The 26,249-nt window shown below is 43.0% G+C and overlaps 1 protein-coding gene and 1 long non-coding RNA gene across 12 annotated transcripts in view; one reads left to right on the top strand and one right to left on the bottom strand.

Annotated features, from left to right (window-relative positions):
- The first annotated feature begins 507 nt into the window (after positions 1–507).
- The window catches only part of LOC147347610 (uncharacterized), a 462,458-nt gene continuing 436,716 nt past the window's right edge, over positions 508–26,249 (top strand). The window contains exons 1-3 of one of the 11 annotated variants that reach the window (XR_015152347.1): positions 965–1,530; positions 20,874–21,133; positions 24,602–25,700. This is a non-coding gene — a long non-coding RNA (uncharacterized LOC147347610). Of the gene's footprint in view, positions 1,531–20,873; positions 21,134–24,601; positions 25,701–26,249 lie in introns of those variants that run through there. The other 10 variants (XR_015152346.1, XR_015152341.1, XR_015152342.1 and 7 more) reach the window with 10 other exon arrangements.
- Positions 7,908–21,055, bottom strand: NRSN1 (neurensin 1). Its single transcript, XM_086370045.1, has 2 exons — positions 20,867–21,055; positions 7,908–9,559 (listed from the first exon to the last, which is right to left on the bottom strand). Exons 1-2 carry the CDS (start codon positions 21,053–21,055, stop codon positions 9,161–9,163), a joined length of 588 nt encoding a protein of 195 aa, XP_086226171.1. The 3' UTR covers positions 7,908–9,160.

The raw sequence follows: 26,249 nt of genomic DNA on the forward strand, positions 1-26,249 counted from the left end.
CAACAAAACTGCAACAACAAACCTGATAGTATTAAAACCTGATACTTAACTTTGATAAACAGTCTTTCTAAGCACCTTTAATTGGTTTTTCAAAAATTTAATACAACAGCCATATGAGGAAGGTACTATTATGACTTCTACGCCATTGTCAAAGTGTGAGAGACATGAATTAAATAATTTGCTAAAAGTCACACAACTAGTAAAAAAAAGGGTCTGGATTCTTCCCCTCTCAGCTCACCTTATTAACCACTAAGTTTTACTGCTTCTAAAATCACTGCAGATGGTGACCGCAGCCATGAAATTAGAAAACATTTGTTCCTTGGAAGAAAAGTTATGACCAACCTAGACAGCATATTGAAAAGCAGAGACATTATTTTGCCAACAAAAGTCTGTCTAGTCAAAGCTATGGTTTTTCCAGTAGTCATGTATGGATGTGAGAGTTGGACTATAAAGAAAGCTGAGTGCCAAAGAATTGATGCTTTTGAACTGTGGTGTTGGAGGAGACTCTTGAGAGTCCCTTGGACTGCAAGGAGATCCAGCCAGTCCATCAAAGGAAATCAGCCCCGAATATTCATTGGAAGGACTGATGCTGAAGCTGAAACTCCAATATTTTGGCCACCTGATGCAAAGAACTGACTTATTGGAAAAGACCCTGATTCTGGGAAAGACTGAAGGTGGGAGAAGGGGACAACAGAGGATGAGATGGTTGGATGGCATCACCAATTCAATGGACATGAGTTTGAGTAAACTCTGGGAGACAGTGATGGACAGGGAGGCCTGGTGTGCTATAGTCCATGGGGTCACAAAAAGTTGGACATGACTTAAGCGACTGAACTGAACTGAATCTAACCAGAGAACACTAGAAAGAACAGAGAGGAAGCATACCTTGACAAACAAGGCAAATGCAGATTTATTATTGCCCATTAGAGTTAAGGACAATTTTCAGGTTGGGAAGTGAAGTGAAGTGAAATTTGTTCAGTCGTTTCTGACTCTTTGCGACCCCAGGGACTATACAGTCTGTGGAATTCTCCAGAATAACTGGAGTGGGTAGCCGTTCCCTTCTCCAGGGGATCTTACCAACCCAGGGATCAAACCCAGGTCTCCTGCATTGCAGGCAGATTCTTTACCAGCTGAGCCACAAGGGAAGCCCTGGTGGGGATGGGGGCGAGAAAGAAATTTGGGGAATTGTATATCGAAGAGAATTTCTGCTGCCTTCAAAAACAAAATAACAGGAGACATCTGCAACTTGATTGAAGAGATAGGGTGAGGCAGATAGGGAAGCAGCTGAGGTCGTTTTAGAACTGGATACAGTCTGATGGGCTAAATGCAGAGGGGGGTGAATTAGCTTGAGTTTAATGGGCTCAGACGGTCTTCAGGAAGCAAGGTCAGCACATGCCAGGAACCCAATCTCCTTGGCACTGGATTCCTCAAACACCAGCAACACCCCATAGCAAGGAGAAGCAGGAGAAGGTTCTAGCCTAACGGCCTCACCTTGACACATCCACAGCCTTCTGCCATCACTAGAGGCAGGTGAGTTTTAATAAAGCTCCACGCTTGCTTAAACTTTTGATCCTCCTGTTGGAGTAACATGGTCTAGAGACGCAAATGCCAGCCTCAGAAGTCAACACGGTCAGATTCTATTCTTGATCTTTACCGGGAGAAGTGGCTGGCTGGAAAGAGCAGTCATTCTGAGCAGCTGAAAAGAACTAACAAGACATTTTAATGAGTTAATAAATCTTTCTCACTGAACTACATGGAAAGACATGAAACATTTCATGTTAGCTCCTCACCAGCCTTAATTAAACTTGATGTTGAAAAGGTCAGTGCCCTGTCTGGCACATTCCAAATCACTTCAGTTGGACAGAAGGGGTGACTGGAGAGGTGTCTGCAAATGTGTGGAGAGGAGCCTTCTGCCTTCCCTTGGAGCCTTCAATGGGGCATTTTAAATGAGCCACACCCCATGAATAACAGCTAGCTTTTATGAAGTGCTAGCTCTGCAGAGAAGGCAATGGCACCCCACTCCAGTACTCTTACCTGGAAAATCCCATGGATGGAGGAGCCTGGTAGGCTGCAGTCCATGGGGTCGCGAAGAGTCGGACACAACTGAGTGACTTTACTTTCACTGTTCACTTTCATGCATTGGAGAAGGAAATGGCAACCCACTCTAGTGTTCTTACCTGGAGAATCCCAGGGACAGAGGAGCCTGGTGGGCTGCCGTCTATGGGGTCGCACAGAGCTGGACACGACTGAAGCGACTTAGCAGCAGCAGTGGCTATGTGTAAGTCACTGTTCTGAGTCACTTTAGCTGTGTTAACTCATTTAATCCTCAACAACAACATTTGTAGATGCATGCTCTTGTCATTCTTGATAGTAGAGGGAACCAAGGCATGGAGATTTGTAGTAATTTGGCTAGAGTTCTATAGTCTATGCAGTGATGAGGTCTGACTCCAGAGCCTGTGTCCAGAACCTGTAGGCTCCCATGCACCCTCAGTTAGCGTTGGGCTTTACTCACACAGTTAAAGAGGCACAAGCCTCCCATGGGTTTCAAGGCTCTGATACCTTTGGGAGTTCCAGCAAATGCTCTTTCAGACAGAGCAAAGCATGCAAGGTGCTCAGGTGCTGCTGGGGATTCATGATTCTTACCAGTGCCATCTGGAGGGGTAGAGGTCACCAGGAGGTCAGATTGGAGAGAATTTTTTTTTTTTTTGGAGCTAAAACACCTGGCTTCAGCAAACTTTTATTGAGTTTCTAAAGGGAACCAGATATTGTGCTAGATATTGGAGAGAAATACAAGACAAAGTGTTGACCTCAAGGAGCTCACAGATTTGCAGATTTGCCCTTTACCAAATTTCTGGGAAAACTGAAATAGCAATCTGGATGGATTTTTAAAATAAACTTAGTGCTTGAGTTCAGAGGGAGTCTTGCCTTGCACAGGTTTAGATTGAATTCCATGTAGTGGTAACGTATGTATATAATGTTTCCTGCCCATTTTTTTTTTTAATGCTCTATAGAAGTGTAGAGCTCTGTGATGAACGCCGTGTTTAATCTGGGACATTTTGAACAGAGATGAGATGCACCTACTTTCTCATCCTTTTTAGAAGAATCTGTCCACAAGGAGGGAGATCTTTGAGTCACTGTGCGTTCTTGTGTGCTAAGTTGCTTTAGTCTTGTCCAACTCTCTGCAACCCCTACCTGGGAGTAAATGCTAGTTTGATCACTTTCTGTCTGCCTGTTCTTGGGTGAATTACTTCATCTCTCTGAGCCTAGATTTTCTTATCTGTAAAATAGAGGAAGTAATAGTAGACAGCCTTAACATTCTTTCAAGAATAGATTAAATAAAATGCAAAAATGCGTAAGAATGTTGTCACCTTGCAACATTTTTGCAATGTGCAAGAACTGCACAGACAAAGTTCTGCTTTCTGTTTCTCTGCAACAGAGAAAGCTCTTAATATAAGCTTTGTTTATTTTCTGGGCATTGTTTCATTTCTTAGTCCCATGGCATCATGCAGGACTCTGAAAGTGTTGCTGTTTAGTCGCTAAGTCATGTCCATTTCTTTATGACCCCATGGACTGGGGCCTGCCAGGCTCCTCTGTCCATGGAATTATCCAGGCAAGAATACTGGAGTGGGTTGCCACTTCCTTCTTCAGGGTATCTTCCCGACACAGGGTCAAACCCGTGTCTCCTGCATTGGCAGGCAGATTCTTTACCACTGAGCCACCTGGGAAGCTTCACTCTGGAAGAGACTGTTTTAACAAAACAAACATAATCGATTCTTTCTTCTTTTACCCCTCCCCTGGAGCAGATGGTAGATTTATCCAGGGGCATGACAAGCTCAGAATTTCTTACTGGCATTTTTCATTTCTCAGAAGGCAGAGCAAGTGGCAAGGTGGCAAGTCCTCTGGACTAGACTCTGAGGTTGGTGATGTGCCGGAGACAGCAGACTGAGAGGAAGCCAGAGTCCCCCAGCACTGGGGCACCGGTCATCTCCTCCATCAGGTCCCTACTCACTTCTGATTGACTCTCAACTGCTTTCCCCACAGTGGCTGCTCTAAATTGTCCTCTAGGATCCTCAAGCTGCTCTTGCCTCTTCTGGCCTGATCTTTGTTTTCTGTAGGAAACCTGAACCACTACTTACTCTCATCATCCAGTACAGCCTGCTGCACAACTCTAGGGGGCGTTGTTCATGTTGGAGGTTGGGGGCATGCAGATGGGTGGCCTTGGCATCCCAGACGCTCTGTGCAGAGCATGTGGGCTGTTTCATGTAGAATACAGTTCTTTTCTCTTTCCTTAGTTCACGGCCCCCTACCCCCAACACAAAAAGAACAAATTCCTCCTTAGGCCAGGATCACTCTAGTTAACTTCTTATATTTCAAGATACAGATTAAATATCATTACATCAGTGAGGCATTCCCACAACCTTAATTTAGGAAAAATCCTTTTGTTTAAACAATATATATCCCTTGATACTCCTTTTTTGTAACATCTAACACAACAGTGATTTGCTTACAGTCTATACAAAGGCCACAGTGGCAGGAATAGAGGCTATCTTGTCTTCATTATGTGAGTCAATAGAGTCTGACCTTACCCCTGGCCTCCCCCAATCTTTCTCAGAGGCAACCGCTTTTAATGTATCCTGTTTGAAATTATTCTAGTGGCTTCTTCCATGACCCTAAATAGTGTACTTATTTATAGCATCTTGATTGAAGGCAGGAGGAGAAGGGGACGACAGAGGATGAGATGGTTGGATGGCATCATCGACTTGATGGACATGGGTTTGGGTGGACTCCAGGAGTTGGTGATGGACAGGGAGGCCTGGCATGCTGCGGTTCATGGGGTCGCAAAGAGTTGGACACGACTGAGAAACTGAACTAACTGATTTATTAACTGATACATTAATGATTGATTTCCTATAATGAAAGATGAGGGCTTAATTTACTTTCTCTACATCTCATTTTATTTCATCTCTTCTTTCCAGTGTTATGTTTCATTTTTAGTAGCTTTATAATCTCTAATTTGCAGAAGGAAATGGTGACCCACTCCAGTATTCTTGCCTGGAGAATCCCCTGGACAGAGGAACCTGGCAGGCTACAGTTCATCGGGTCACAAGAGTCGGACACGACTGAGCGACTAAACCACCACCACCATATACTCTTTCAGGGTGCTGGCTTTTCCTCAGGTGTCTGATGATTCTGATTTTACTTTCATGTTTAAGGATGAAGATCTGATTGTTTATTCAGGACTGCAGGAGACAACTTAACTTGCTCATGACTAGGCAGGTCTATCTTTTCCATCTGTCTCTCCCAGGATTGGAAAGTATAACTGGAAACTCTGCGTCCAAGAGCAGGGTTGGTTGGCTGGAGAATTTTGCTTTTACAAGCAAAAGTAATGTAATACTTTTGTACTAAAGTAATGTAGTAATTGGAGAAGGAAATGGCAACCCACTCCAGTGTTCTTGCCTGGAGAATCCCAGGGACAGGGGAGCCTGGTGGGCTGCTGTCTATGGGGTCACACGACTAAAGTGACTTAGCAGCTTAGCAGCAATGTAGTAATAACCAGCTTTGATCCTCGGGTTGGGAAGATCCCCTGGAGAAGGAAATGGCAACCCACTCCAGTATTCCTGCCTAGGAAATCCCATGGACAGAAAAGCCTGATGGGCTAAGTCCATGGGGTCACAAAGAGTTGGACATGACTGAGCAACTAAGCAACGACAACAACAAATGGCCAGCTAACCCTTAGACCAAGCTCCCAGCAACCCAAATGTTAGATCAAGGAGAGTTCTACTCATAGGTACCCAAGCCTATGCCATCAGTTTTTAGTCCTCTCCAAAAATCCATTTTCACCTCTGTACACACACACATACAGACACATTAGATATGCAAAAACTTTAGTGCCCCTATTAATCATCTCTTTTTCTGTAGGGCCAGCACAATGCTTGGCTCTAAGTAAAACTGCAGTAATTGTTTTAAATGACCATATAATAGCACATAGCTTTTTATATATTCACTTCGGAGGGTTCACCACTCATTAAGACACACTCCCTGTACCCAAGCAGCTAATAGTCTCGCTTCTAATGGAAGAAGCAGATATGTAAACAAATCGCTATAATAGAGACTATAATAGAGATAAGTGCCGTAGAATGTGTTTGCACAAAATGCTTGTGCTTGAGGAAGAGACATTAAGTCTGAACCGTGGGGAGAGTAAAAGAGAAAGAGAGAATGAAAGCCAGAGAGAGAGAGAGAGAGAGATAGCATGCGTGCAAGAGAGAATGAGAGCCAAAAGACAGAGAGAGCTGGAGGAACAGCTGCATAGAGAGGATGACATTTCTAGAGGCAGAAGAGAATATTGGATGAAAATGCAGCCAGGCTGCCTCTGTCACTTACTAGCTCTCCTTGGACAAGTTATCCTCTCTTCGCCTATTTTCTCCCCTGTATCATGGGCATATGATAGTAGCCCCAATCTCATATGGTTTTTGTGAGGATAAAATGAATTCTGTACAAAATGCTTCAATGGTGCCTCCCACTCAGTATGTATTAGTTCTTCCCAGTGTTGCTGTTGTATCTTGACGTGGTCTTGAAGGAAGGGTTCAACAGTCAGAGACTGGGCAGATGTTATTTCTGGTAAAATAAGCTTGGTGAGTGAAGGCACACTTAGAATGGAGAGTGGTTGAGTATAGCTATTGATAGAACATAGGGTTCCAGGGTAGATGCCAGAATAAAGGTAGAAAGGAGCTGGACCGGATGACAGGAGGCCTTGGAAGCACATGGAATTGCTGCTTACACAATCTCTCGTCGTCAGTTTTCCGTCTTGAGGTGCTGTGCGCATAGTAAGCAAGACAATTAATGACTTCAGGGAATCTGCAACCTATTGAAGATCACTTGGAGAAGGAAATGGCAACCCACTCCGGTATTCTTGCCTGGGAAACCCCATGGACAGAGGAGCTGGATGGGCTTACAGTCCATGGGGTCGCAAGAGTCATGACTTTCTGACTAAACAACACCAGTAACAACAGGGATTCCGTTTAACAGGTGGCATGTAAAGCCAAATCCGGCCTCTCTACCCTGACACCAAATTAAATCTCGGAGACAGAGTTTTGGGTGAAGTAGAAAAGATACAGCTTTATTGCTTTGCCAGGCAAAAGAGACCACAGCAGGTTAAAGCCCTCAAAACTGTATATCCCACCTTGGCATGCAGGGTGGGGGTGTAGTGAGAAGTTTTATGGTAAGGGTTCAAAGAGGGTGTGATCAGCTCGTGGACATTCTTCTAATGGGTCAAAGATGAGGGAGGAACCGTCAAAAAAACCAGTAGTGCAGCTTTGGGGGCAGGGTCCTGGTTCCTCCTCAGTGAGTGAACGTCACTCAAGTCGCGTCTGACTCTTGGATACGCATAACAACACCTATGAGTTGTTCTGCAGATACTGAAACCTCCACCAGTTGGGAGAATTTAGTGGTGTATTGCCCACAAGCACTAGAGACCAGACTGGAACCAGAAGTATGTATTTTTCATTCTGGAGGCTCTTAAAAGTCAAGTCTCATTCTTGAAGATCCCTTGCTACACATCATAGAAGTCAACATGGAAAACCTCACAGTGTAACCTTGAACAGGTGCCTGGGAGCTTGAATGAGGCTTCTGAGAACACAAGTAAAATGGCATTGCCACAGGCAGCGAAGAACCCAAGTAAACTAGAACAGTTTCTCCCAAACACGGCCAACGATCCTTGTGAAGGATGCTGATCTGCCGCATGTTTGATGCTGGATGATGCAAAAGAAACCATGTGCACAAGAGCACTAATTGCTTCGTTTATTCTTCCACTTCCCCAGGGGACCTGCAGAGCTCACTCAGCCTCAGAATGGAAAATCACACGTTGGAGAGAAAACAGCCACACCGAAGGAATGACAAGGCAATTCGGGTTCTGCTCGTTCACATGTTTTATTTATCCAGTGAAGGAAGGAAGAAACAAAAAGACAGAATTCGAAGGTGGCACAGGTTCTGAGAGGGTCTCAAGCTCACGTGTTCTGTTTTCCTCAGTCTAATTTAAATCCACAGACTAAACAGAAGTGCAAAGGGATGAGATGAACACTTTACAGGAGAAGAAAGTGCCTTTTTCGAGAAAGAAAACCCTCTTAAGGTTTATATCTACTCAGGGGGTTTCTTAGTGGAGGATGGCTTACTTTTGTCTCTATAAAAATATGACAGCATTGTATAAACTGCTGGGGCTGGATATTTAGGAGTAGGTGGCATGAGGATCCTGACTTGGCAAGTTTCTGGGAGTCCAGATCTGAAAGAATCCCACTGTGGCGAGACCACAGGAGCGCTGTAAACATCCTTGGTCATGGACACACAACGACACACGGCAAAACGAGACATCACAGACCAGGACCCCCATTCTACAGACGGGGAAACTGAGGCCTGGGAGGTTAGGTGCTTTCCCCAAGACCATGCAGCTAGTGAGTAACAGGAACTCAAATTTCTTGACTTTTACTTCAGTGCTTTTGGTCACTGCATAGATTCTCCTAATAGTAATTTCTTTCCCAAGACTCTAAAGTTGGCAATTTGAGCTCTTTAAGTGGAAAAAACTGGAGAAAACAAAACAAAGAAAGAAAGGTTTGTGGAGAATTCTGAAAAGTTTGTTTCTGATCTTAAGGACTCATATTACGTTAGAGCTAAAAGACCGAGGTTGGGGTCAAAATCAGGGAATTTGATTTTTCTATGAACACACACGACAATATCTTACATGTAGTGAGACCAGGAATAGAAGGCAGCACCACACAGGAAAGGTTAGAAAATTAGAAAAAACAACACAAGAAAGTAAAATGGACCACGTTAGCCATTGGTAGGCTGGTCTGAACTGTTGAGTGCTTTCCAAGAACACGGAAAATGTCACAAAGTCACACTGTATGAGAGAGGAGGTCCAGAGAGCTCCTGGTGGGCACCCAGCCGCACCTCTTTAGGCAGCTGGGTGCATGTGCCCACGCTGACCCACTGCGTCAAGCGTCCCCAGGGCCACTGAATGGAATGAGCCTAAGCTCAGTCACCACTCTGCCCACTGCCCAGCACAGCTCTGGGGCAGATCAATGCCAAAGCCTTGTCGTCTCCCAAACTGGCCTGTTCCCTTGCAACACTGGGTGTGAATTAGAGAGGGGAGGGTTGGGTGGAAAAGATTTCAGGTTGCCGCTAAGGGCTGGACATTGTGAACCCTGGACAAAGTGACCGGTATCTTTGTTTCTCCCGGGCCCGGAGCTCTTGTAATGGGCTGAGTGTGGGCCTTGATGTCTGCGATTCGCTCTTTAAACCTTTGCTGAAGGAATTTCTCTTCTTTGGAGTAGCTTTTTGCAGACACCGACATTAGCAGGCACCCTGCCATGGACGTGCCCCCGATGCAGAAGAGGACGGCGCCCACCAGCTTGCACATGTCAAGGGCTCCGTTAAACTGGACAGCGTGAGTGTCCACCACCACGAAATTGGCCTCGCCAAAGGCTTCGATTTTGGGGGGCACAAGAAAGCCCACTGCCAGGACAGTCAATCCGAGAATCACGAAGACTGTGCCCGAGATGAGTCCGACCTAGAGAAAGACACAAACAAGATAGAGTGAATGTGGTACTTCAGCTCCCTAGGGCAGGGCAGGTCTTGTTTAAAAGGAGAGATTTTTCCCAGTTGGAAGCCTATATAATTTTCTTTTTAAAAAAGAAGGTGAAAGGAGGACTTTTCTGATTTTGATACCAGCCAGGTGCTGCATCACTGACTTGATTTTTCCTTCGAGTTTTCTGTTTGTCTGATGCTCTGCAATTGGCAAAGTCCCTTTGGCTTATGTTGTCTCATTTGGTCTTGAGCAAGAGAAAAACAGCCCCATACCTAAGAGCTGGCATCACTCTATCCGCCAGAAGCTGGCCTGGGACCCCCATGGGTGCCATGTTGTTCTGTTGGCACAATCAACCTCACAGAACCTCAATATCAGACAAGCTCATTCTGTACTCATGACGAAGTGAGACAAACCAAAACCACTTCATAATTTTGTCTAAGCACAGACAAAAACAAGGTCATTTACAAATCAGAAAATACTATGTTCTTCCCACCCTGCATAATATAAATGACTGTTGATTCTTTACCAATTACAGTTTTATTTAGTCTCACTCTAGTCTGCCATGGAGAAGGAAATGGCAACCCACTCCAGTATTCTTGCCTGGAGAATCCCAGGGACAGAGGAGCCTGGTGGGCTGCTGTCTATGGGGTCGCGCAGAGTTGGACACGACTGAAGCAACTTAGCAGCAGTCTGCCCTTGGGATAGATAAGATTTATTATCTTATACCTAATCATAGAATTGTCCCTGATAATCCAAAGTAAACTCTGGCTCCTGTAGACTCTTCAGTCCCCCACGCCTACCCCACCCTCCTCAAATCACCCAACCAAAGCCCATACCCTATAATCCTTTCTCACATTCTCTTATTGAAATGCCCTTTGGTGTCATTTTCTCTCACTGTGATGAGCAATACACTCAACTTGTTCAACACAGAAGTGTGTTCCTGGTGATTTTGGCTGGAGGCCATTGACAGTGTGGAACAACTCTCCCTTTCTCCAAGTTGGTGGAGAAAGAACCATGATTACCAGTTAAAGGCAAGGGAATGTAGCCTCATGGAGGGTAGGTCACTGCCCCAAGGAGGGACAGGGAGGACAGGTAGTAAGTAGCACAGGATGGGCTAGAAGCCACAGGTCAGACCCCTAGGCCGGTGTTCTTTCTTCTCTAATATGTAGCTGTTTGGACTTTACTTGTGCAGAGGTTGAGAAACATAAAGAGCAGCAGATGGAGATGAAACTGCATTAGCTCAAGTTCCAATAAAATGTAACCCACTGAAGATGGAGAGTGATATACCATTTGGTGGTTTAAGCTCAGAGGTTTGGAATGAACAGACTCAGGCTTGGATTCCAGCACTGCCAACTAGTACTTGAATCATAGAAGGAAAGCTACTTAAACACTCTCATTAACTTTCCCATTTATAAAATGATAAATGATAATAGTACCTACCTCATAAAGTTGTGAGGACTAAAGGAGACCATGTATGAAAGCTTTCAGCCCTGGGCCTGGCTAAGTCACGCATTGCAATAAGTAGCTATTACTACTATTATTTGGAAATGTGCCTCTTGTAAAATTATGCTACATTGGCAAGAGCATTGCAACAATCTGTCAGTACTTGGGATAAAGAACAGCTAATATAGCTTATTTTTTAAACACATTTTTCATTTCCTCCTGTTCCTAATTGCTTTTAGTTAGAATAACAAGGTTGGAGAAATAACCAAATGCATAACACCATTTAATCTTGAACATCTAAAGTATATTTATCTAACTTACTTATTGTAATTCAAGGAAATACACCTTATTAGATACTTCTTTAGTAGAAAGTTGGGATAACAGAAGGAAAACATTTGCAAATCCATCACTCTAACAAAGAGGGGAGGAGAGCTAATGTTAGTGAGCACTGATCATGACCCAGGCACTGTGATTTTCACTTAATCCTCACTAGCGTCTCATGAGATGTAGATATTTTTATCCCTATTTCACCTATGAGAAACTGAGGTTTATAGGGTTGAAGAAACATAGTTCAAGGTCCCCTGATTAAGCAGGTGGTGTGACGACTCTGCCAGCTCTGTGTGACTTCCAAGCCCCAGTTCCCACCTTCATTCTTCCATGAGACTTCACCAAATTGATATTTTGTACATTGCCTTTACTATTTTTTAAAAAATTACAATAGAGTTTGTCACCATATATAAACAAATTTCCATTATGTAATGTTGTAAAGAAACTGAAAAAGAAGAGTCAGTCGTCTGAAAAAAAGTATTCTACATAAGATAAAGTATTGCAGGAAAAAATTGGGTTGTAAAATATCATATTTTGGATGGCTTTCTACATTTTTCCAAGAATGGTGGCAAATCAATTCACCTTCAAAGACTAACCATTATTTATAATGTTTAAAAAATGACTCATGTTGGAAAATTCGGAATGCCCAAACTAAATTAACTTAAATATCCATGGTGACATGCTTCGTATGTCACTAAATTACCTCCCTCCTCAAGAACTGGCACTAATTCTCCAAAATTGAGGGCAGCAAAAACGTATCCATCTTCGTTTCTAAGGTTCTTAAGAGCAAGGGAGGCCAGGGTGCTCTGTCTTCTATTTCTGTCCTGTCTCTCTGTAGCAGTCAGTCTAGTCTTGCGCCCAATAAATATTCCTGACGGACTAACTTAAACCACCAGACTGCTGAACTTGGAGCCAGGTGATTGATTCTCAGAGAAGTTTGCTCCTCAACTGAGCAGTGTTTTATAGATTAAAATCCACTCTTGGAATATCAGTCAGAAGCTAAAAGGCAAACGATGCCTTGCAGATGGCAGAACTGCTCTCTTCAAGAACTGGAAAGTGGCTGGCCTCCCTGAGTCTTGCCCCTGTCCCTGTTATATCAGAGGATTGGAGAGAGAGGCTTGCCATCTGTGGAGGGGAGCATGACGTAATGAATAGTACGTAATCCCCAGGATTCTGAGGGTGCCACCCGTGCAAGTCTAATGAGGATCTCCAAAAGAGGTGCCCAGAGAGTGACTCCAAACCTGTTCAAACACATCAGGAAGAGCTTGGGGTGGTAGGCATGAAGGAGAAACACTGAGAATACTTCACAGAGAGTGTCATGGTGGTGAGGAGGGATACTGAGATATATCAGTGTAATCCTGGTGCCATCTAAGCGTACTGAATGGAATAAGAACTTTGGAGTGAGGCCATACAGTATCAAAAAATTTGTCTCTGGACATGGCTCTGACTTGAAGTAGTTCTAGGTCTAAGAGAAAAGAGGTTCTATTAAATAAAGTTTAAGAAAGGCAACACAGGCTTTTCTCTTAAAGGTTCTAAGAGAGTAAACAGTGGAAATAGTGTCAGACTTTAGTTTTTGGGGCTCCAAAATCACTGCAGATGGTGGCTGCAGCCATGAAATTAAAAGACGCTTGCTCCTTGGAAGAAAAGTTATGACCAACCTAGATGGCATATTGAAAAGCAGAGACATTACTTTGCCAACAAAAGTCCGTCTAGTCAAGGCTATGGTTTTTCCAGTGGTCATGTATGGATGTGAGAGTTGGACTGTGAAGAAGGCTGAGCGCTGAAGAATTGATGATTTTGAACTGTGGTGTTGGAGAAGACTCTTGAGAGTCCCTTGGACTGCAAGGAGATCCAACCAGTCCATTCTAAAGGAGATCAGCCCTGGATGTTCTTTGGAAGGACTGATGCTAAAGCTGAAACTCCAGTACTTTGGCCACCTCATGCGAAGAGTTGACTCACTGGAAAAGACTCTGATGCTGGGAGGGATTGGGGGCAGGAGGAGAAGGGGACAGCAGAGGATGAGATGGCTGGATGGCATCACTGACTTGATGGACGTGAGTTTGAGTGAACTCCGGGAGATGGTGATGGACAGGGAGGCCTGGCATGCTGCGATTCATGGGGTAGCAAAGAGTCGGACACGACTGAGCGACTGAACTGAACTGAAGACAGTAAACCAGCTCTGTTTGGGGTCATGCAAAAGTCTTGCAGGGCTGCTGGGAGAGGGGCTGCCCAGAGTAGCTGGGTGCTGTGGGATGGTTAAATCAACACCCCTAGTGAGAGAGAAGGGCCTCTCCAGGTGATGACACGCTGACTGTAGAGACAGCAGCAAGGGCAGTTTTCCCTGGAGAAGGAAACGGCAACCCATCCAGTATTCTAGCCTGGGAAATCCCATGCACAGAGGAGCCTGGCGGGCTATAGTCTATGAGGTCACAAAGAGTCGGACTTGACTGAGCGACTATACACAAGGGCAGTTTTTGTGCTGTGACTTCTGATGACTCTGTTGACTCTGGGGCGGAGCGGTGAAAACCCAGTATCTGCTGCTGGAAAGGAGGACTGGACAGGGAAGAGAGCTCGGATTCCAGAAATTCTGCTGCTGGGGGCCATGAACCAGAAACTGCTGTTATTTTGACTAACGTCCCCTTCGTTGTTCCGTCTGCGAGCTGATGAGATCTGAAAATGCAGTTTACTCCAAGAAGCAGAGCTGGCAGCAGGAGCGAGGCAGCTGTTCTGGCAGAGAGGAGGCAGTCATGACTGTTGGAAGCCAGAACCAGCATGGCAGGGAAGAGCAGCCTGTGGGGGGAAATTGCTGGATGGAGCTAAATGTGAAAGGAGCCATCTGGATTTGAGGTAAAATCCAGAAGAAGCATAGCAAGAGTGGAGACGGGCCTTCCTTCATCCTCCTCTGCTCTGAGGGCTGCGGCTGACCTCTCCTTAGCAGCACCTGAGCTCAGAGTGGTGTCCCTGCCAGACTGATGGCAGATTCTAATTCATCTGGCCTGACCCTCTTGTAGGGACACTGAGCTTTACAAAGCAATGACCGATGCCAGGCTGGGATCCAGATCCTTCCATGTAGGCCTCACCTGGTACAGTTTCCACAGCCCTCCTGGGCTCCTCTAGCTATGTCCCTCCGGCCAGTTAGCACATTCGATCACTTCCATCTTCAAAAGCTATTCCAGAACCCTGCATTCCCCTTTAGCTACTGCTTGAACTCATTCCTACCCTTGGCAGAAAAGCTTAGTTCTCTACCATTGCACTGAAACCGGTTTCTCTGAGGTCACCTATGACCTCCCAATTGTCAAATCCAATTTTTCTTCTCCATGTGTATATCCTGTAGTCATTGATTTTCAGCACTCAGGCTTTCTTAAGACCATCACCAATGGTTTTCCCTGACACATTTCTCTCCTGCGTCCACATCTATATCTTTAACGACTCACTCTAACCTGCTTTGCCAGAAACTCCTAAATTATTGGTGTTCCCCAGGGTTCCAGCCCTGACTCACATTGCTTACTCAATATGTTCTCTCTAGGGTTTAATTTTGTGGCCACAGTTTCAACTCCCACCTATTTACCAATGGCTTCCAAATCTCCAACTCCAGTCTAGATTTCTCTCCCGGTCTGTAGCCCCATATTTATGATAGTCAATGGGAGGATTTACACAAAGATGTCCCAAAGGCTCTTCAAACCCCAAATATTCAAAATGATATTTTCTTCTTCTCTGCTTAATTTCTCTGCATTCCTGCCATCCATCCATTCACTGAGTCCTTCCTCATGCTGGTAGTCAATGGACAATTAAATCTTATTAATTCTACCTCATAAGATTCTCTTGAATCTTCTCTCTCCATCACCACAGCTGCCCTAATGGTAACAGAGCACTATTAACTCTCGCCCACATCATTGCAACAGCATTCTGATCGTCCCCCTGGCTAGGCTCATCTTTCTTCATCCATTTTTCACATGCCATCTGAGAAAAATGCTTTTTAGAAAATAATACCATGTGGTTTCTCTTAAGGGGTTTCCTTATTCATTTTAAGCAAGACTTTGAAAAGAAATCCAAGATGTAGGTTTAAATTCTGATTTAGCTTATTCAGAATAAGGGGGGAAACTGGAGAGACTGGAACAGGAAGGAGGGGGTCTAGGGAGATGGTAGAGGTACCAGGATCATTTTCACTTTTACTAAGTCTTGGGAGGAAACAGTCTTGCCTTGTACCTGCCCACTGCTGTTGAACATCCTTTGAAAGTGCAGGGCTCAGTCGTGTCTGACTCTTCGCGACCTCATGGACTAGAGCCTACCACACTCCTCCTTCCGTGGGATTTTCCAGGCAAGAGCACTGGAGTGGGTTGCCATTTCCTTCTCCAGAGGATCTTCCCAACCCAGGGATGGAACCCGGGTCTCCCGCATTGTAGGCAGACGCTTTACCGTCTGAGCCACATCCTTTGGGAAATTTCTAATATCAGCTGAGAAGGAGGAGGATAATCCTAGGGCGAGGAAAGAACGATTGGGGTGAGAAGACTGCTTTCATTAGTTCACACCTGCTGTACTTTGGCTGTTTGCTGCACAGTGATAGTGGCAGCAGGCTTAGTCAAGGTCAGGTGCAAGGATGAAAAAGAAAAATTCCACGCCAGCCTGTTAGGTTCTTGGCCAGAAGCAGTGGGTAGGTGGGACCGTGTCACACAGGTTTTTGCAGACAGCAGCAGTTGCAGGCACTGGGGAGGTTAGCAGTGCCAGAGGCAGTCACGCAGGCATCTAGAATGTGAGGCACAGAGAATGTGTATAACACTGTGTGTGTGTGTGGTGTGGTGGTGGTGCGGTGAGGCTGTTTGTTCCTGCTTGTGAGACAACCTTCCCAAGACTGTCTTCATTTATTACCTTAGCCTCTCACTGTACTCAATCAAGCTGGAAGGTTCTGGAGACATTTCTACTTCACAGCCTTTCAAAGTCTCTGTGATCCAGCTCTTGTTACAGTGGGTTGTAACAATCTCCGTATACAACCATCTTCCTTATTTGACTGTGAACTCTGTCAGGTCAAGGCTATACCTTATTCACAAGCAAAGAAGTGTCGTGTTCACAACTGAACCCAGAGCCTTGTGCATGGTGGACATGTAAGTATTTGTTTTTTTTTTTTTTTTTTTTAAAAAGAACAGCATTGTGGGAACAAGGTTATGTCGATCCACGGATGGAGCAAAGTTTCTTAAGTGTTAGACTCTTTGGGACCCCATGGACTGTATGGACTGTAGCCTTCCAGGCTCCTCTGTCTATGGAATTCTCCAGGCAAGAATACTGGAATGGGTTGCCATTTCCTTCTCCAGGGGATCTTCCCGATTCAGGGACTGAACCCGCCTCTTCCTGCCTTGTGGGCAGATTCTTTACCATCCGAGCCACCAGAGAAGTCCCATAAAGTTTCTAACTCAGGCCCGACTGATTCCACTCTCCATTCTCATTAAGCCCCCTCGCATTGCTGCCCACACTAAGGAGCTGGCTCAGCAGCAGAGCCCTGCTGAGGCTCTGTGAGTGTGGCCCCAGTGAGAGACCTCTGTGGCCTTAGCAACGCTATAGTGGAAGAGAGGTCGGGGGAGCCCACATCTTGAACTACTTACAAGATGCAGTTTGAAAAAAAAAAAATAAAAAAGAATCATAATGGAAACATGCATAATCAGTGCCTTTCTCTGTGTTGATACAAAGTACTTCATACATTCACTGGTAAGAGTTCCCTTATATTCCCTAGGAGGCAACCCAGGAGTGGCTGGTGTATTCCCTTGGTAGAGATTCGGTCTCTAAGACAATCCATTCTTGGGTTTTCTGGTTGACTGTAAGCTTCTCAAAGCCCCACCTAGGGTTTTATGATTAGGATGTAAGTTTAGGATTTAGATTTTGCTGGCATATAACCTCTATGATGCCATGGATGTTTGCTCGGCTTTATTCTCTGAACTAGGTCCAGTACAACAGGGAACAAATACCTTTGGATCTTGTTTGTATAAAACAGAAGAGAGAAAATACTGAAATCTGAATTCTGGGGTTGGTAATTTCCTGAGAGTTCTTTATTGTAAATCCATACCCATATATTATTTGATGGATTTATAGCTTCACAAATCGTATAGCCACTAGTGTTTTGGAACCACCAGCATTTGCAATATTCTGTATGTCAGAGGCATTTTAGGCTCTTGGCACAACAGACCTGTCAGGCAAATATTTGTTTTTTTGACACATAGAGAAGCAACCACCCACTTATCTGGGTAAATACAAGATGTGCCAAGCTTGGCTGTGTATTTCACTGGTCCAGGCCAGTACCAATTCCTCAGAGGTAACACTTGTACAGAATAAAAAGGCTGGCTTGACCAATTCTAATACAGGGAACCTGCCAGTAGTAAGATTTTGAATCAACAGAGGTCTTGGGTAAACCATAGTAACAACTATATTACCCAATATTTTACTTATTAACTAAGTTTCCAGTTTTATTTCTATTTCAGACCTCAGTGTTCCATATGACATCTGATAATAGGAGCTAATACATTAAATGCTTATTGAGTACCTCCCAGACATTGTACTAAGCTCTTTTCATATGTTATCTTGCTTAACTCTCACAAGTATGTGGTAGGTATTATATGTATCACTGTTAGAGGCTCATTAAGGTCAAGTTTCTCATGTTCGTGCTTAGCCGTGTCCAACTCTTTGTGATCCTATGGACTGTAGCCCGCCAGGCTCCTCTGTAGGATTTTCCAGGCAAGAATACTGGAGCGGGTTGCCTTTTCCTCCTCTAGGAGACATTCCTGACCCAGGGACAAAATGCACATCTCCTGCATTGGCAGGTGGATTCTTTACCACTGAATTACCTGATATAATAGTTATAGCTATTAAATGAAAAAGTTGAGATTTGAACCCACGTCAGCCGAGGAATGGATGTCTTTGAACTGTGGTGCTGGAGAAGACTCTTGAGAGTCCCTTGCATAGCAATAAGCTCAAACCAGTCAATCTTAAGGGAAATCAACCCTGAATACTCATTGGAAGGACTGAAGCTGAAGCTGAAACTCCAGTATTTTGGTCATTGATGTGAACAGCCGATTCACTGAAAAGTCCCTGATGCTGGGAAAGATTGAGGGCAGAAGGAGAAGAAGGCGTCAGAGAATGAGATGGCTGGATGGCATCACCTATACAATGAACATGAACTTGGGCAAACTTCAGGAGATGGTGAGGGACAGGGAGGCCTGGCGTGCTGCAGTCCATGGGGTCACAAAGAGTCAGACGTGACTGGGCGACTGAACAACAGCCGAGGACAGAGTCCATGCTTATAATCGTTACTTTGTTAATTGCCTTTTGTTGAATTCTATTGCCAGTACATTGGAAGGTTATGTCAGTATCAGTGTCTAAATTTCTGTGATATTTTGGGAGAAAGGTGGGGATGATTGGAAATCTCTAAAACGCAGAATTATAGACTGGAGGGAATCTGAGGCATCACCTAAAGCTGAACCTTCTCAGTAGCCCTTCCTACATCCTTGTCCTTTCCCTGATTTATAAATGTTGGAACATCCAATGCCACCTTCTCTTTTATGTCTGTACTCTCTTCTTGGATGACCTTTTCTAGTCTGGTCCCTTATATACTTTCTATAGGTCAGTGACTCCCAATTCAGGAGCTGAAGACTGGTATATTTAAATGCTTCTGCAGATCCCCACTCGCATGATTAATAGGCACCTCCAATGTGGTGGTGGTGTTTAGTTGCTAAGTCGTATCTGACTTGCCAATGTAGCAACGCCAAAATCAAAGTCTTGACTCATCACCCATCCCACTGCTCTCCTGGTGTTCATCCCAGTGAGTTATAACATCATCCACCAAAGATCTCAGGCTGCAAGTCTTGGAGTCAGGCTTGACTCTTCTTTCTCTTATGTCTAATTCGCCAGTGTGTCTTAACAGCTGGCCTTCAAATTTCATGTTAAATCTGACTACATTTTACCATCTCTGTTAACACCATTCCTAATCTAAGCCACTATTTTCTCTTGCCCCTGGGTACTTCAGTAGACTCTTAAATAATTTAGCGAGATCAGCCCTGGGATTTCTTTGGAAGGAATGATGCTAAAGCTGAAACTCCAGTACTTTGGCCACCTCATGCGAAGAGTTGACTCATTGGAAAAGACTCTGATGCTGGGAGGGATTGGGGGCAGGAGGAGAAGGGGACAACAGAGGATGAGATGGCTGGATGGCATCACTGACTCAACGGACGTGAGTCTCAGTGAACTCCGGGAGTTGGTGATGGACAGGGAGGCCTGGCGTGCTGTGATTCATGGGGTCGCAAAGAGTCGGACACAACTGAGCGACTGATCTGATCTGATCTTTGTGGTTCTGTAATTTATTTTCTGTGCTATAGCCACAATGATCCTGCTAAAATATTGGTCAGGTCACATCACTCATCTACTTGAACATTCAGGTGGCTTCTTGTGTCTCTCAAGGGGAAAGCCAAAGTCTTCACAATCACCTCCGAGGCTTCACACAAATCATCTGTGTCCCGTCATTTTTCTGAAATTGTCACCTGTTCTTTCCTCCCTCTCATTCCTCTTCACCCAGACTGGATCTCTTGCTATTTTTCAAACACACCAAACTTGTTCCCATTTCAGAGCTTTTGGATTTGCTATTTTCCCAGCCGAGAATGACCTTCAGCCCATTAATTTTATGGTCTCCTCCCTCAGCGTATCCTGGTATTTGTTCAAAGGTCATCTTCTTCGAAAGGCTTTCTGTGATCAGCATAACTAAATATCAGTTCTCTATCCCTCCCTAGCCTCTTATTCTGATTTAGTTCTCTTCATAGCACTTGCCATATTATTCTTGCTACTTGCAAGACTAATACTTGCTACTTTCTACTATTATTGTGTGGTTTATTTGTTTATGGTATGTTTTCCATGATAGATTGTAAATTTTGTAAGGGCAGGGACTTTTTCTTCTCCCATTTACCGCTTTAATTTTCAGCACTTCGCAACTTTTTGAATGGAGTAGGTGTTCACTAATTCATACTGAATGACTGAATTTCTTGTCCAGCAAGGCTCCTACCTTTCAAGGAAGCTTAAGCTCACAGAACTTTATGACCACATATCTAGTAGAAGTAGGGCAGGTAGACTGACCACTGTATTATGCCTCAGCATTAACTCTCTCCAGTACCCAGCTATTTCTTTTAATTATTATTGTAACTTTTAAAATGATACCATCCAAACCTGCAAGGGAGGCTTAAAGCATGTTTTGCCTTTGAATGGCTTTCATAGTTGGTGAATTTATGTGGCACGTTAATAACAGTAGCAAAAATAATAATGATGGCGATTATACCTATTTACATTTCACCTGAAAATCAACAACTGTGCTGTGTTTAGAGGCTTTCTTCCCAAGGTTTTCAGTCTCCTTTCCTAAGGAAGAAAACTGCACTCAGTATCACCAAGAGGAATGCACATACAGAGTCCCAGACCTCTCAGCTCTCTGCAGCTGAATTACTTACCGTATGAAATGACTTCTCCATTTCCTGAGTTAAACCCATGCTCTTTACTTACCTTCCAGAATACTGAGCTCCACCTGTTGGGTGATCTCTGGATCTGGAAATCATCCTCATACTCCCAGATGGAAGTGGTACAGTCCTCATAAAACTGGTGCAGGTAGGACCGGACTCCGTAGCGCTGGTGCCCAGCCTCGGTAGCAGCCTGTGCCTGCCTGGACCCACAGACGTTGCTGCAAGAACTCATCCTTCTTGGCTGGAATGAAAACATCCACAGGCATCAGCCCGATGAGCTCTGGCCTCAGGATCAAAAGGCATATTAAAGGTAAGAACCAGGTTGAATAATGTCAGCCTAATTGAACAATGCTCTTTTTCTGGGCAGAAAAGATACCTTTAAAGACTTGTCTTTCTTACCCAAGCTGATCTTCTTTACTGAATGCAAAATCACCCCAAACACTCAATGACCAGAACTGGTTCTCCATAAGTGAAACGAGACATTAACAGTGCAGCACACTTGCAAAAATTTAAGCAGGAAGCACGTGAGAAATGCAGCAAGGAAGCTGAGATTTTCAGTTGTCTTGACAAGAAAGCTTCAATCTCTTAGAATCCAGTAGTGTTTACACTTTCATGTTAAAGAATTAGGCAGGCACTCTCACTTGCTACAGATGAAATTTGTCTTGGACTGTCCTCGTCAATGCTTAACCATGTTCCCTTGTGGAAGCTAGATGGTGTTTCATAGCAATTTGAAATTCTGCCTTTGGATCTCATGTATCTTCTTCTAACAATTGACAAGGTGTACAGAAGCTTCATTAAAAAGTTGCTGAGCAATTTATGCTTCATACTTTATTCATCACAAATGGCTTGGTCAATAATTAACACCTCACTGACTCTAACTCCAGATATTTCAGGCATTATTTGTTGATCCATCTGATCACATGGGATGCTAGAGCATAATGTAGAGAGTAGACCTACTTTTTACTATTTCCATTTAGTGTCTACTATAAATAAAAATTCACATAACTGTTTAATGAAACTAAGCTCTGGGTAGGTTGTTTAGGATGCTACCTTCTTCAGATGGAAATTGCAATTTAATTTGATCTAATTTGACCTTAAAGAGAGGCATTTGGTTATTAATATGTGGAAAAAACAAACAAGGAATTACTGAAGGACAGAAATTTTGGTAAGAGAATTCTCATTCTGTTGTTTCTTTGGTTTTCTGATCTCTATATAAGCAGATCAACAGATAGCTGGAAATGTGAAATACTTTTTTAGATTTTTCAATTATCCTTTAGATGGTTTTCCCTGGGTGGGCACAGTTTAAAATCTAGATGGTTTTCCCTGTCTCAACCTGACAAAGCAAGGAACAACATTCAAAGGTATCTTCCTACTGGACCAGGGTTTCTCAGGGCCTATGTTATATAATACAATAAAAACACACATTAAGTGTTTTCAATTACTTGTCATGAAACCAAAGCAGTATTGTTTATATACAAGAAAAACTTAATCTAAAATTCTAGCAAGTGTTCCTGTGTGGCCACTTAGTTTGGTTGGATATAATCATGGGGCTAAAATCAAAGTTGAACCAAGGGATTCACTGACCCATAGCCACAAAGTGAATGCCGGAGAATAGCTTGCAACTGTGTGCCCTCAGCACAAGTGGGTTTTGGCTAAAAATTGTAGTCAAATTCAGGAAAATATGGCCCTGATCATAGAAAAACGATGCAAACAGGTGTCACTGATGGTGACTGATGACCTCATCTTTATGCGTGTTGGTCAGCGTTATGTTCAGTGCCTGCCTTCCAGTGGCTTCTTCCTGTCTCAGGTCCAATTACCTTCTAAAGAAATCAACCAGGAGGAGAGAGCAGGGAAAGAAATTTTTTTGTGTGTGTGCTTGCTTTTTAACATTTCAGAAGGATATTATTTTGTAACAATATCAAGATTTCAGAGTGCATTTTGCCTGATTAGAGCAATAACATCTAATGGACCAAATTCTTTTGTTAACCTAGATTTCATATTTTAAATGCTAGGATGACCTCTTCAGTACCTTTTATTTCATGCGTACACAATGAAGATGATTAATAAGAGTCTATTAGTGATATAGAAGTAGAATAATTTTAGAGGCACTTTCTTCTAAGACATTCTAATAAACTTTCAGTCAAGGGAAGAAGGGATTAGTATTACTAAGTCTGCTTTGTCAGTGAGGAAATTGAGGCATAGAAAAGTTATCTACTAAAGGTTATATGAGTCAGGGAGTAGATGAAAGATGACAAAACAATAAACGGGAGTATGGATTGATTAAGAGATTTGCATAATCAGAACCAGCTCATACAAATACATATGTTCAGGTTTTCTATAAAGCAGTAGAGATTTTAACATTAAAAAAGGCCAAAAATAGATATGATAGGTATAAAAAAAGTCCCTCATAACACTAGTAAGGGTTATCTTCCTTTGATGCTGAAGTGGTCCTTTCTCAGGATTTAGCTTTGGTGCAGAGCCTTCCCTGCACAGCTTGTTTCCAGAGCACTAGGTTAAATGTTTCTGCTTCAGAGGATGAGACCCAGCAGTCCAACTTGGCTAAACACGACATGGGTAACATCATAAAAGAGAGAGAAGATGTCATAAAACAAATGCTTTTGAGCCTGAGTGATAGATGGCTCTACTCTAAGTCAGAATGGATTTTCAGTGATGTTAGATACATTTCAGAAGAGAAATCCCAAGGAGTCTTATTCTCTTCTCTGGGCATACAAAGTACAAGGACATGGCTTTGATGGTGACAACCACACAGAGCAGAGAAAGGGCTCTAATGCTGGTTCTTGATTTGCAACTTACTGGTATTGACATCTTGGGCAAGCTTGGTAACCTCTCTGGGTTATGGTTTCATCATCCTTAAAATAAGATGACTGGACCTGATGACCTCTAATTCCTTCTAAATGTAGTTTTTTCAGGATTTGTTCTGTAAATGTATTTACAGAATGAGTTGATTTTTGTTGGGTAAACAACTAGGTTTAGGGATTTCCCTCCTCCTCCCAAGTTCTGAATGATTGGTTGTTAGAGTGGTTTATTATCGTATGCATGAAGCTTCAGTTTAAAAGAGCGTATAAACTATTAGCTAGATTAGTTACTTGGTATTCAAGAGACTGAACAGTTGTGTGTTTGTTTAATGTTATTTCAGTAGAGGTAGTCCCTGGGTTTCATACATCTTTCCAAACATATAACTTGTTGGGATTCACTCTTATGGGAGATGGATCACTTGGTAGAACATGAATTTTAAAATATAACATATTATAGTAGAAATTTTGCACCTACAAAATCTCAACAGAGAGTTATATTCCTCATAGGAAAGTCAGTAACTTTTTGTCCTAGTAACTTTTTGTCCTAGTATAGAAAATGTCACAGTTATACTTGGTTGATTGACACCTCCAATATTATAAAGAGGATACAGAAGACCATTTCACAACATCATTTTAAAAGCTGGGTGATGATTACATGATAAAGTAGGATTGAGAAGAAAGTGATGGTATATGCAAAGGCACTTTAGCTTGTCTTAGCATTTATTTAATGAGTAAGGTTTCATGAAGATTCTGGTTTGTGTTTCGATAGGTATAGTAGTGTCAGCAAAAACAGTAATGTTAAATCTATGGCTGTTGTTAAGTGATGGATCCTGAAGGGGCTCCTTTCTCTGGAGAAAGCTTTAACATCCCAGGAAGTGTATGAATAGGGGAGGTGAGTAAAATATTCTCTGATAGTGTATTTAAGTGAGTCCTTATGAGTATTCATTTCATTCACATTCTAGAGAAGCCTGCTGCATCCTCACTGCCAGCATGGCCTTCACGATGGAGAACAAGCAACCCTGGTGTCTGGTTACTTGGTCATCTATGGAGTGGGAATAGCCTTCATTCTTCCAAAAGGACTTTCTGGGTGTGGATAAGTGAGGATACATCCATAGTCTTCTTCTTTTTCTTGTATATGGTATCTATCTTAACTGTTGTACATTAAATGGATATTCAATTCTTAGCCACATATCCTACCTATTATATACCAGGGACTCATAGAGACAGAAAAATCATTCCTTAACTGCTCTCACTCCCCAACTCTTCTGAGAGGCTTTCAACAGTGAGCACAATAAATATCAGCCTGCTATCACTCTCTATCCCCTTATCTAGAATTGTTTCTCTTCATAGCACTTGTTATTACCAGTCCTCTGTGATGTGGTTTATCTGATGGTCTGATAGACTGTATACATGATCAACTGAAAACTTCTTGAGGCCAGGGACATTTTTCTATCCTGTTTACCATTTTGAAATTTCTTGGCACAGAGTTCTAGATGAGTTGGTGTGCATGATGGTCTGAGTGGTCCTTGATTTTTCATTCCTCCTTTCCTTTGGTGCTTTTAAAGCACTAGTTATATGCTAGATTATGGGAGACACTGGTTATAAAGATGAGTGGGGCACACATTTTGCTCTCAGTTGACCCTTGGGCTAGAAGAAGAAACACTTCTGAAGTAGTATGTGCAACGAAATGGGCACTGAAACGAGGTATTTGCAGCAGGAAGAAGTATAAATACTGAGAATCCCTTGAATGACTATTCAGCTAACAAACCCATGCATGTGTTACCATGATCCTTATGTGTGCCACTACACTAGATATCAGTTCTTGGAAATTTGAATTTCAGTCTAATAGGAGCAGTTACTTTTTATTTTACTTGAAAAATGTTTACAGTCATGAAAATAGAAATAAGGTTTTATGCCTCATGAAGCCTTAAGAATACCAGAGATTTTATATTACTTGTCTTCATGGTCTCCTCGAGAGAAGAGAGGCAGAAAATTGAGGCCCAAAAAGGATGAGTGTTTTCCCATGGCTCTATGTGTGAGTCAGCTGTGAAGCCAGGCACAGACCTTGTTCTTTTTATTCTCTTGGAAAGATCATTCAATTTTTTCATACTGTTTTTCTCTCCCATAAAATCATTCTGAGATAATGAGAGTGAAGTTCTCATTAGAGCCACTTCTGGGCCACAGATGCAAGGTATAGGTACAAAGCTGATTTAGATAATTTATCCAATACCACAGCAAAAGGTCAATTCACTTTAAAGAATCAGTTAGACTCAGAATGGATGCAGGATGGCATGAAAGCCTGCTAACAGCTTTTTACTTTCAAATCAAGCATTCTGGAATTATATAAGCATGAACTTAAAACTTGAAAATGTGTTTCTACTAATGAACGATGGTTCATTCAGAGATACTTCATTGTCCAGGGACAGTGGTAGAGATTGTGGCTCTCCATGTTAATTTTTATTCCTTCTAAGTTAGTAAATTAGCAGTCACTCTTATAATTTTTAAAGGGGGAGGGGAGATAATGATATGCAGTTATCTTATGATCTTTACCTCTTTGAGATGTATTTTTAAGTTAGATAAAATAAAGTCCCAAACCAAAATGAGCAGAGC

This window comes from Bos grunniens, chromosome 23 (assembly GCF_055505025.1).
Source record: "Bos grunniens cultivar Pamir isolate PY7600 chromosome 23, Bosgru_T2T1.0, whole genome shotgun sequence".
In the NCBI taxonomy this organism is placed as follows: domain Eukaryota; kingdom Metazoa; phylum Chordata; class Mammalia; order Artiodactyla; family Bovidae; genus Bos; species Bos grunniens.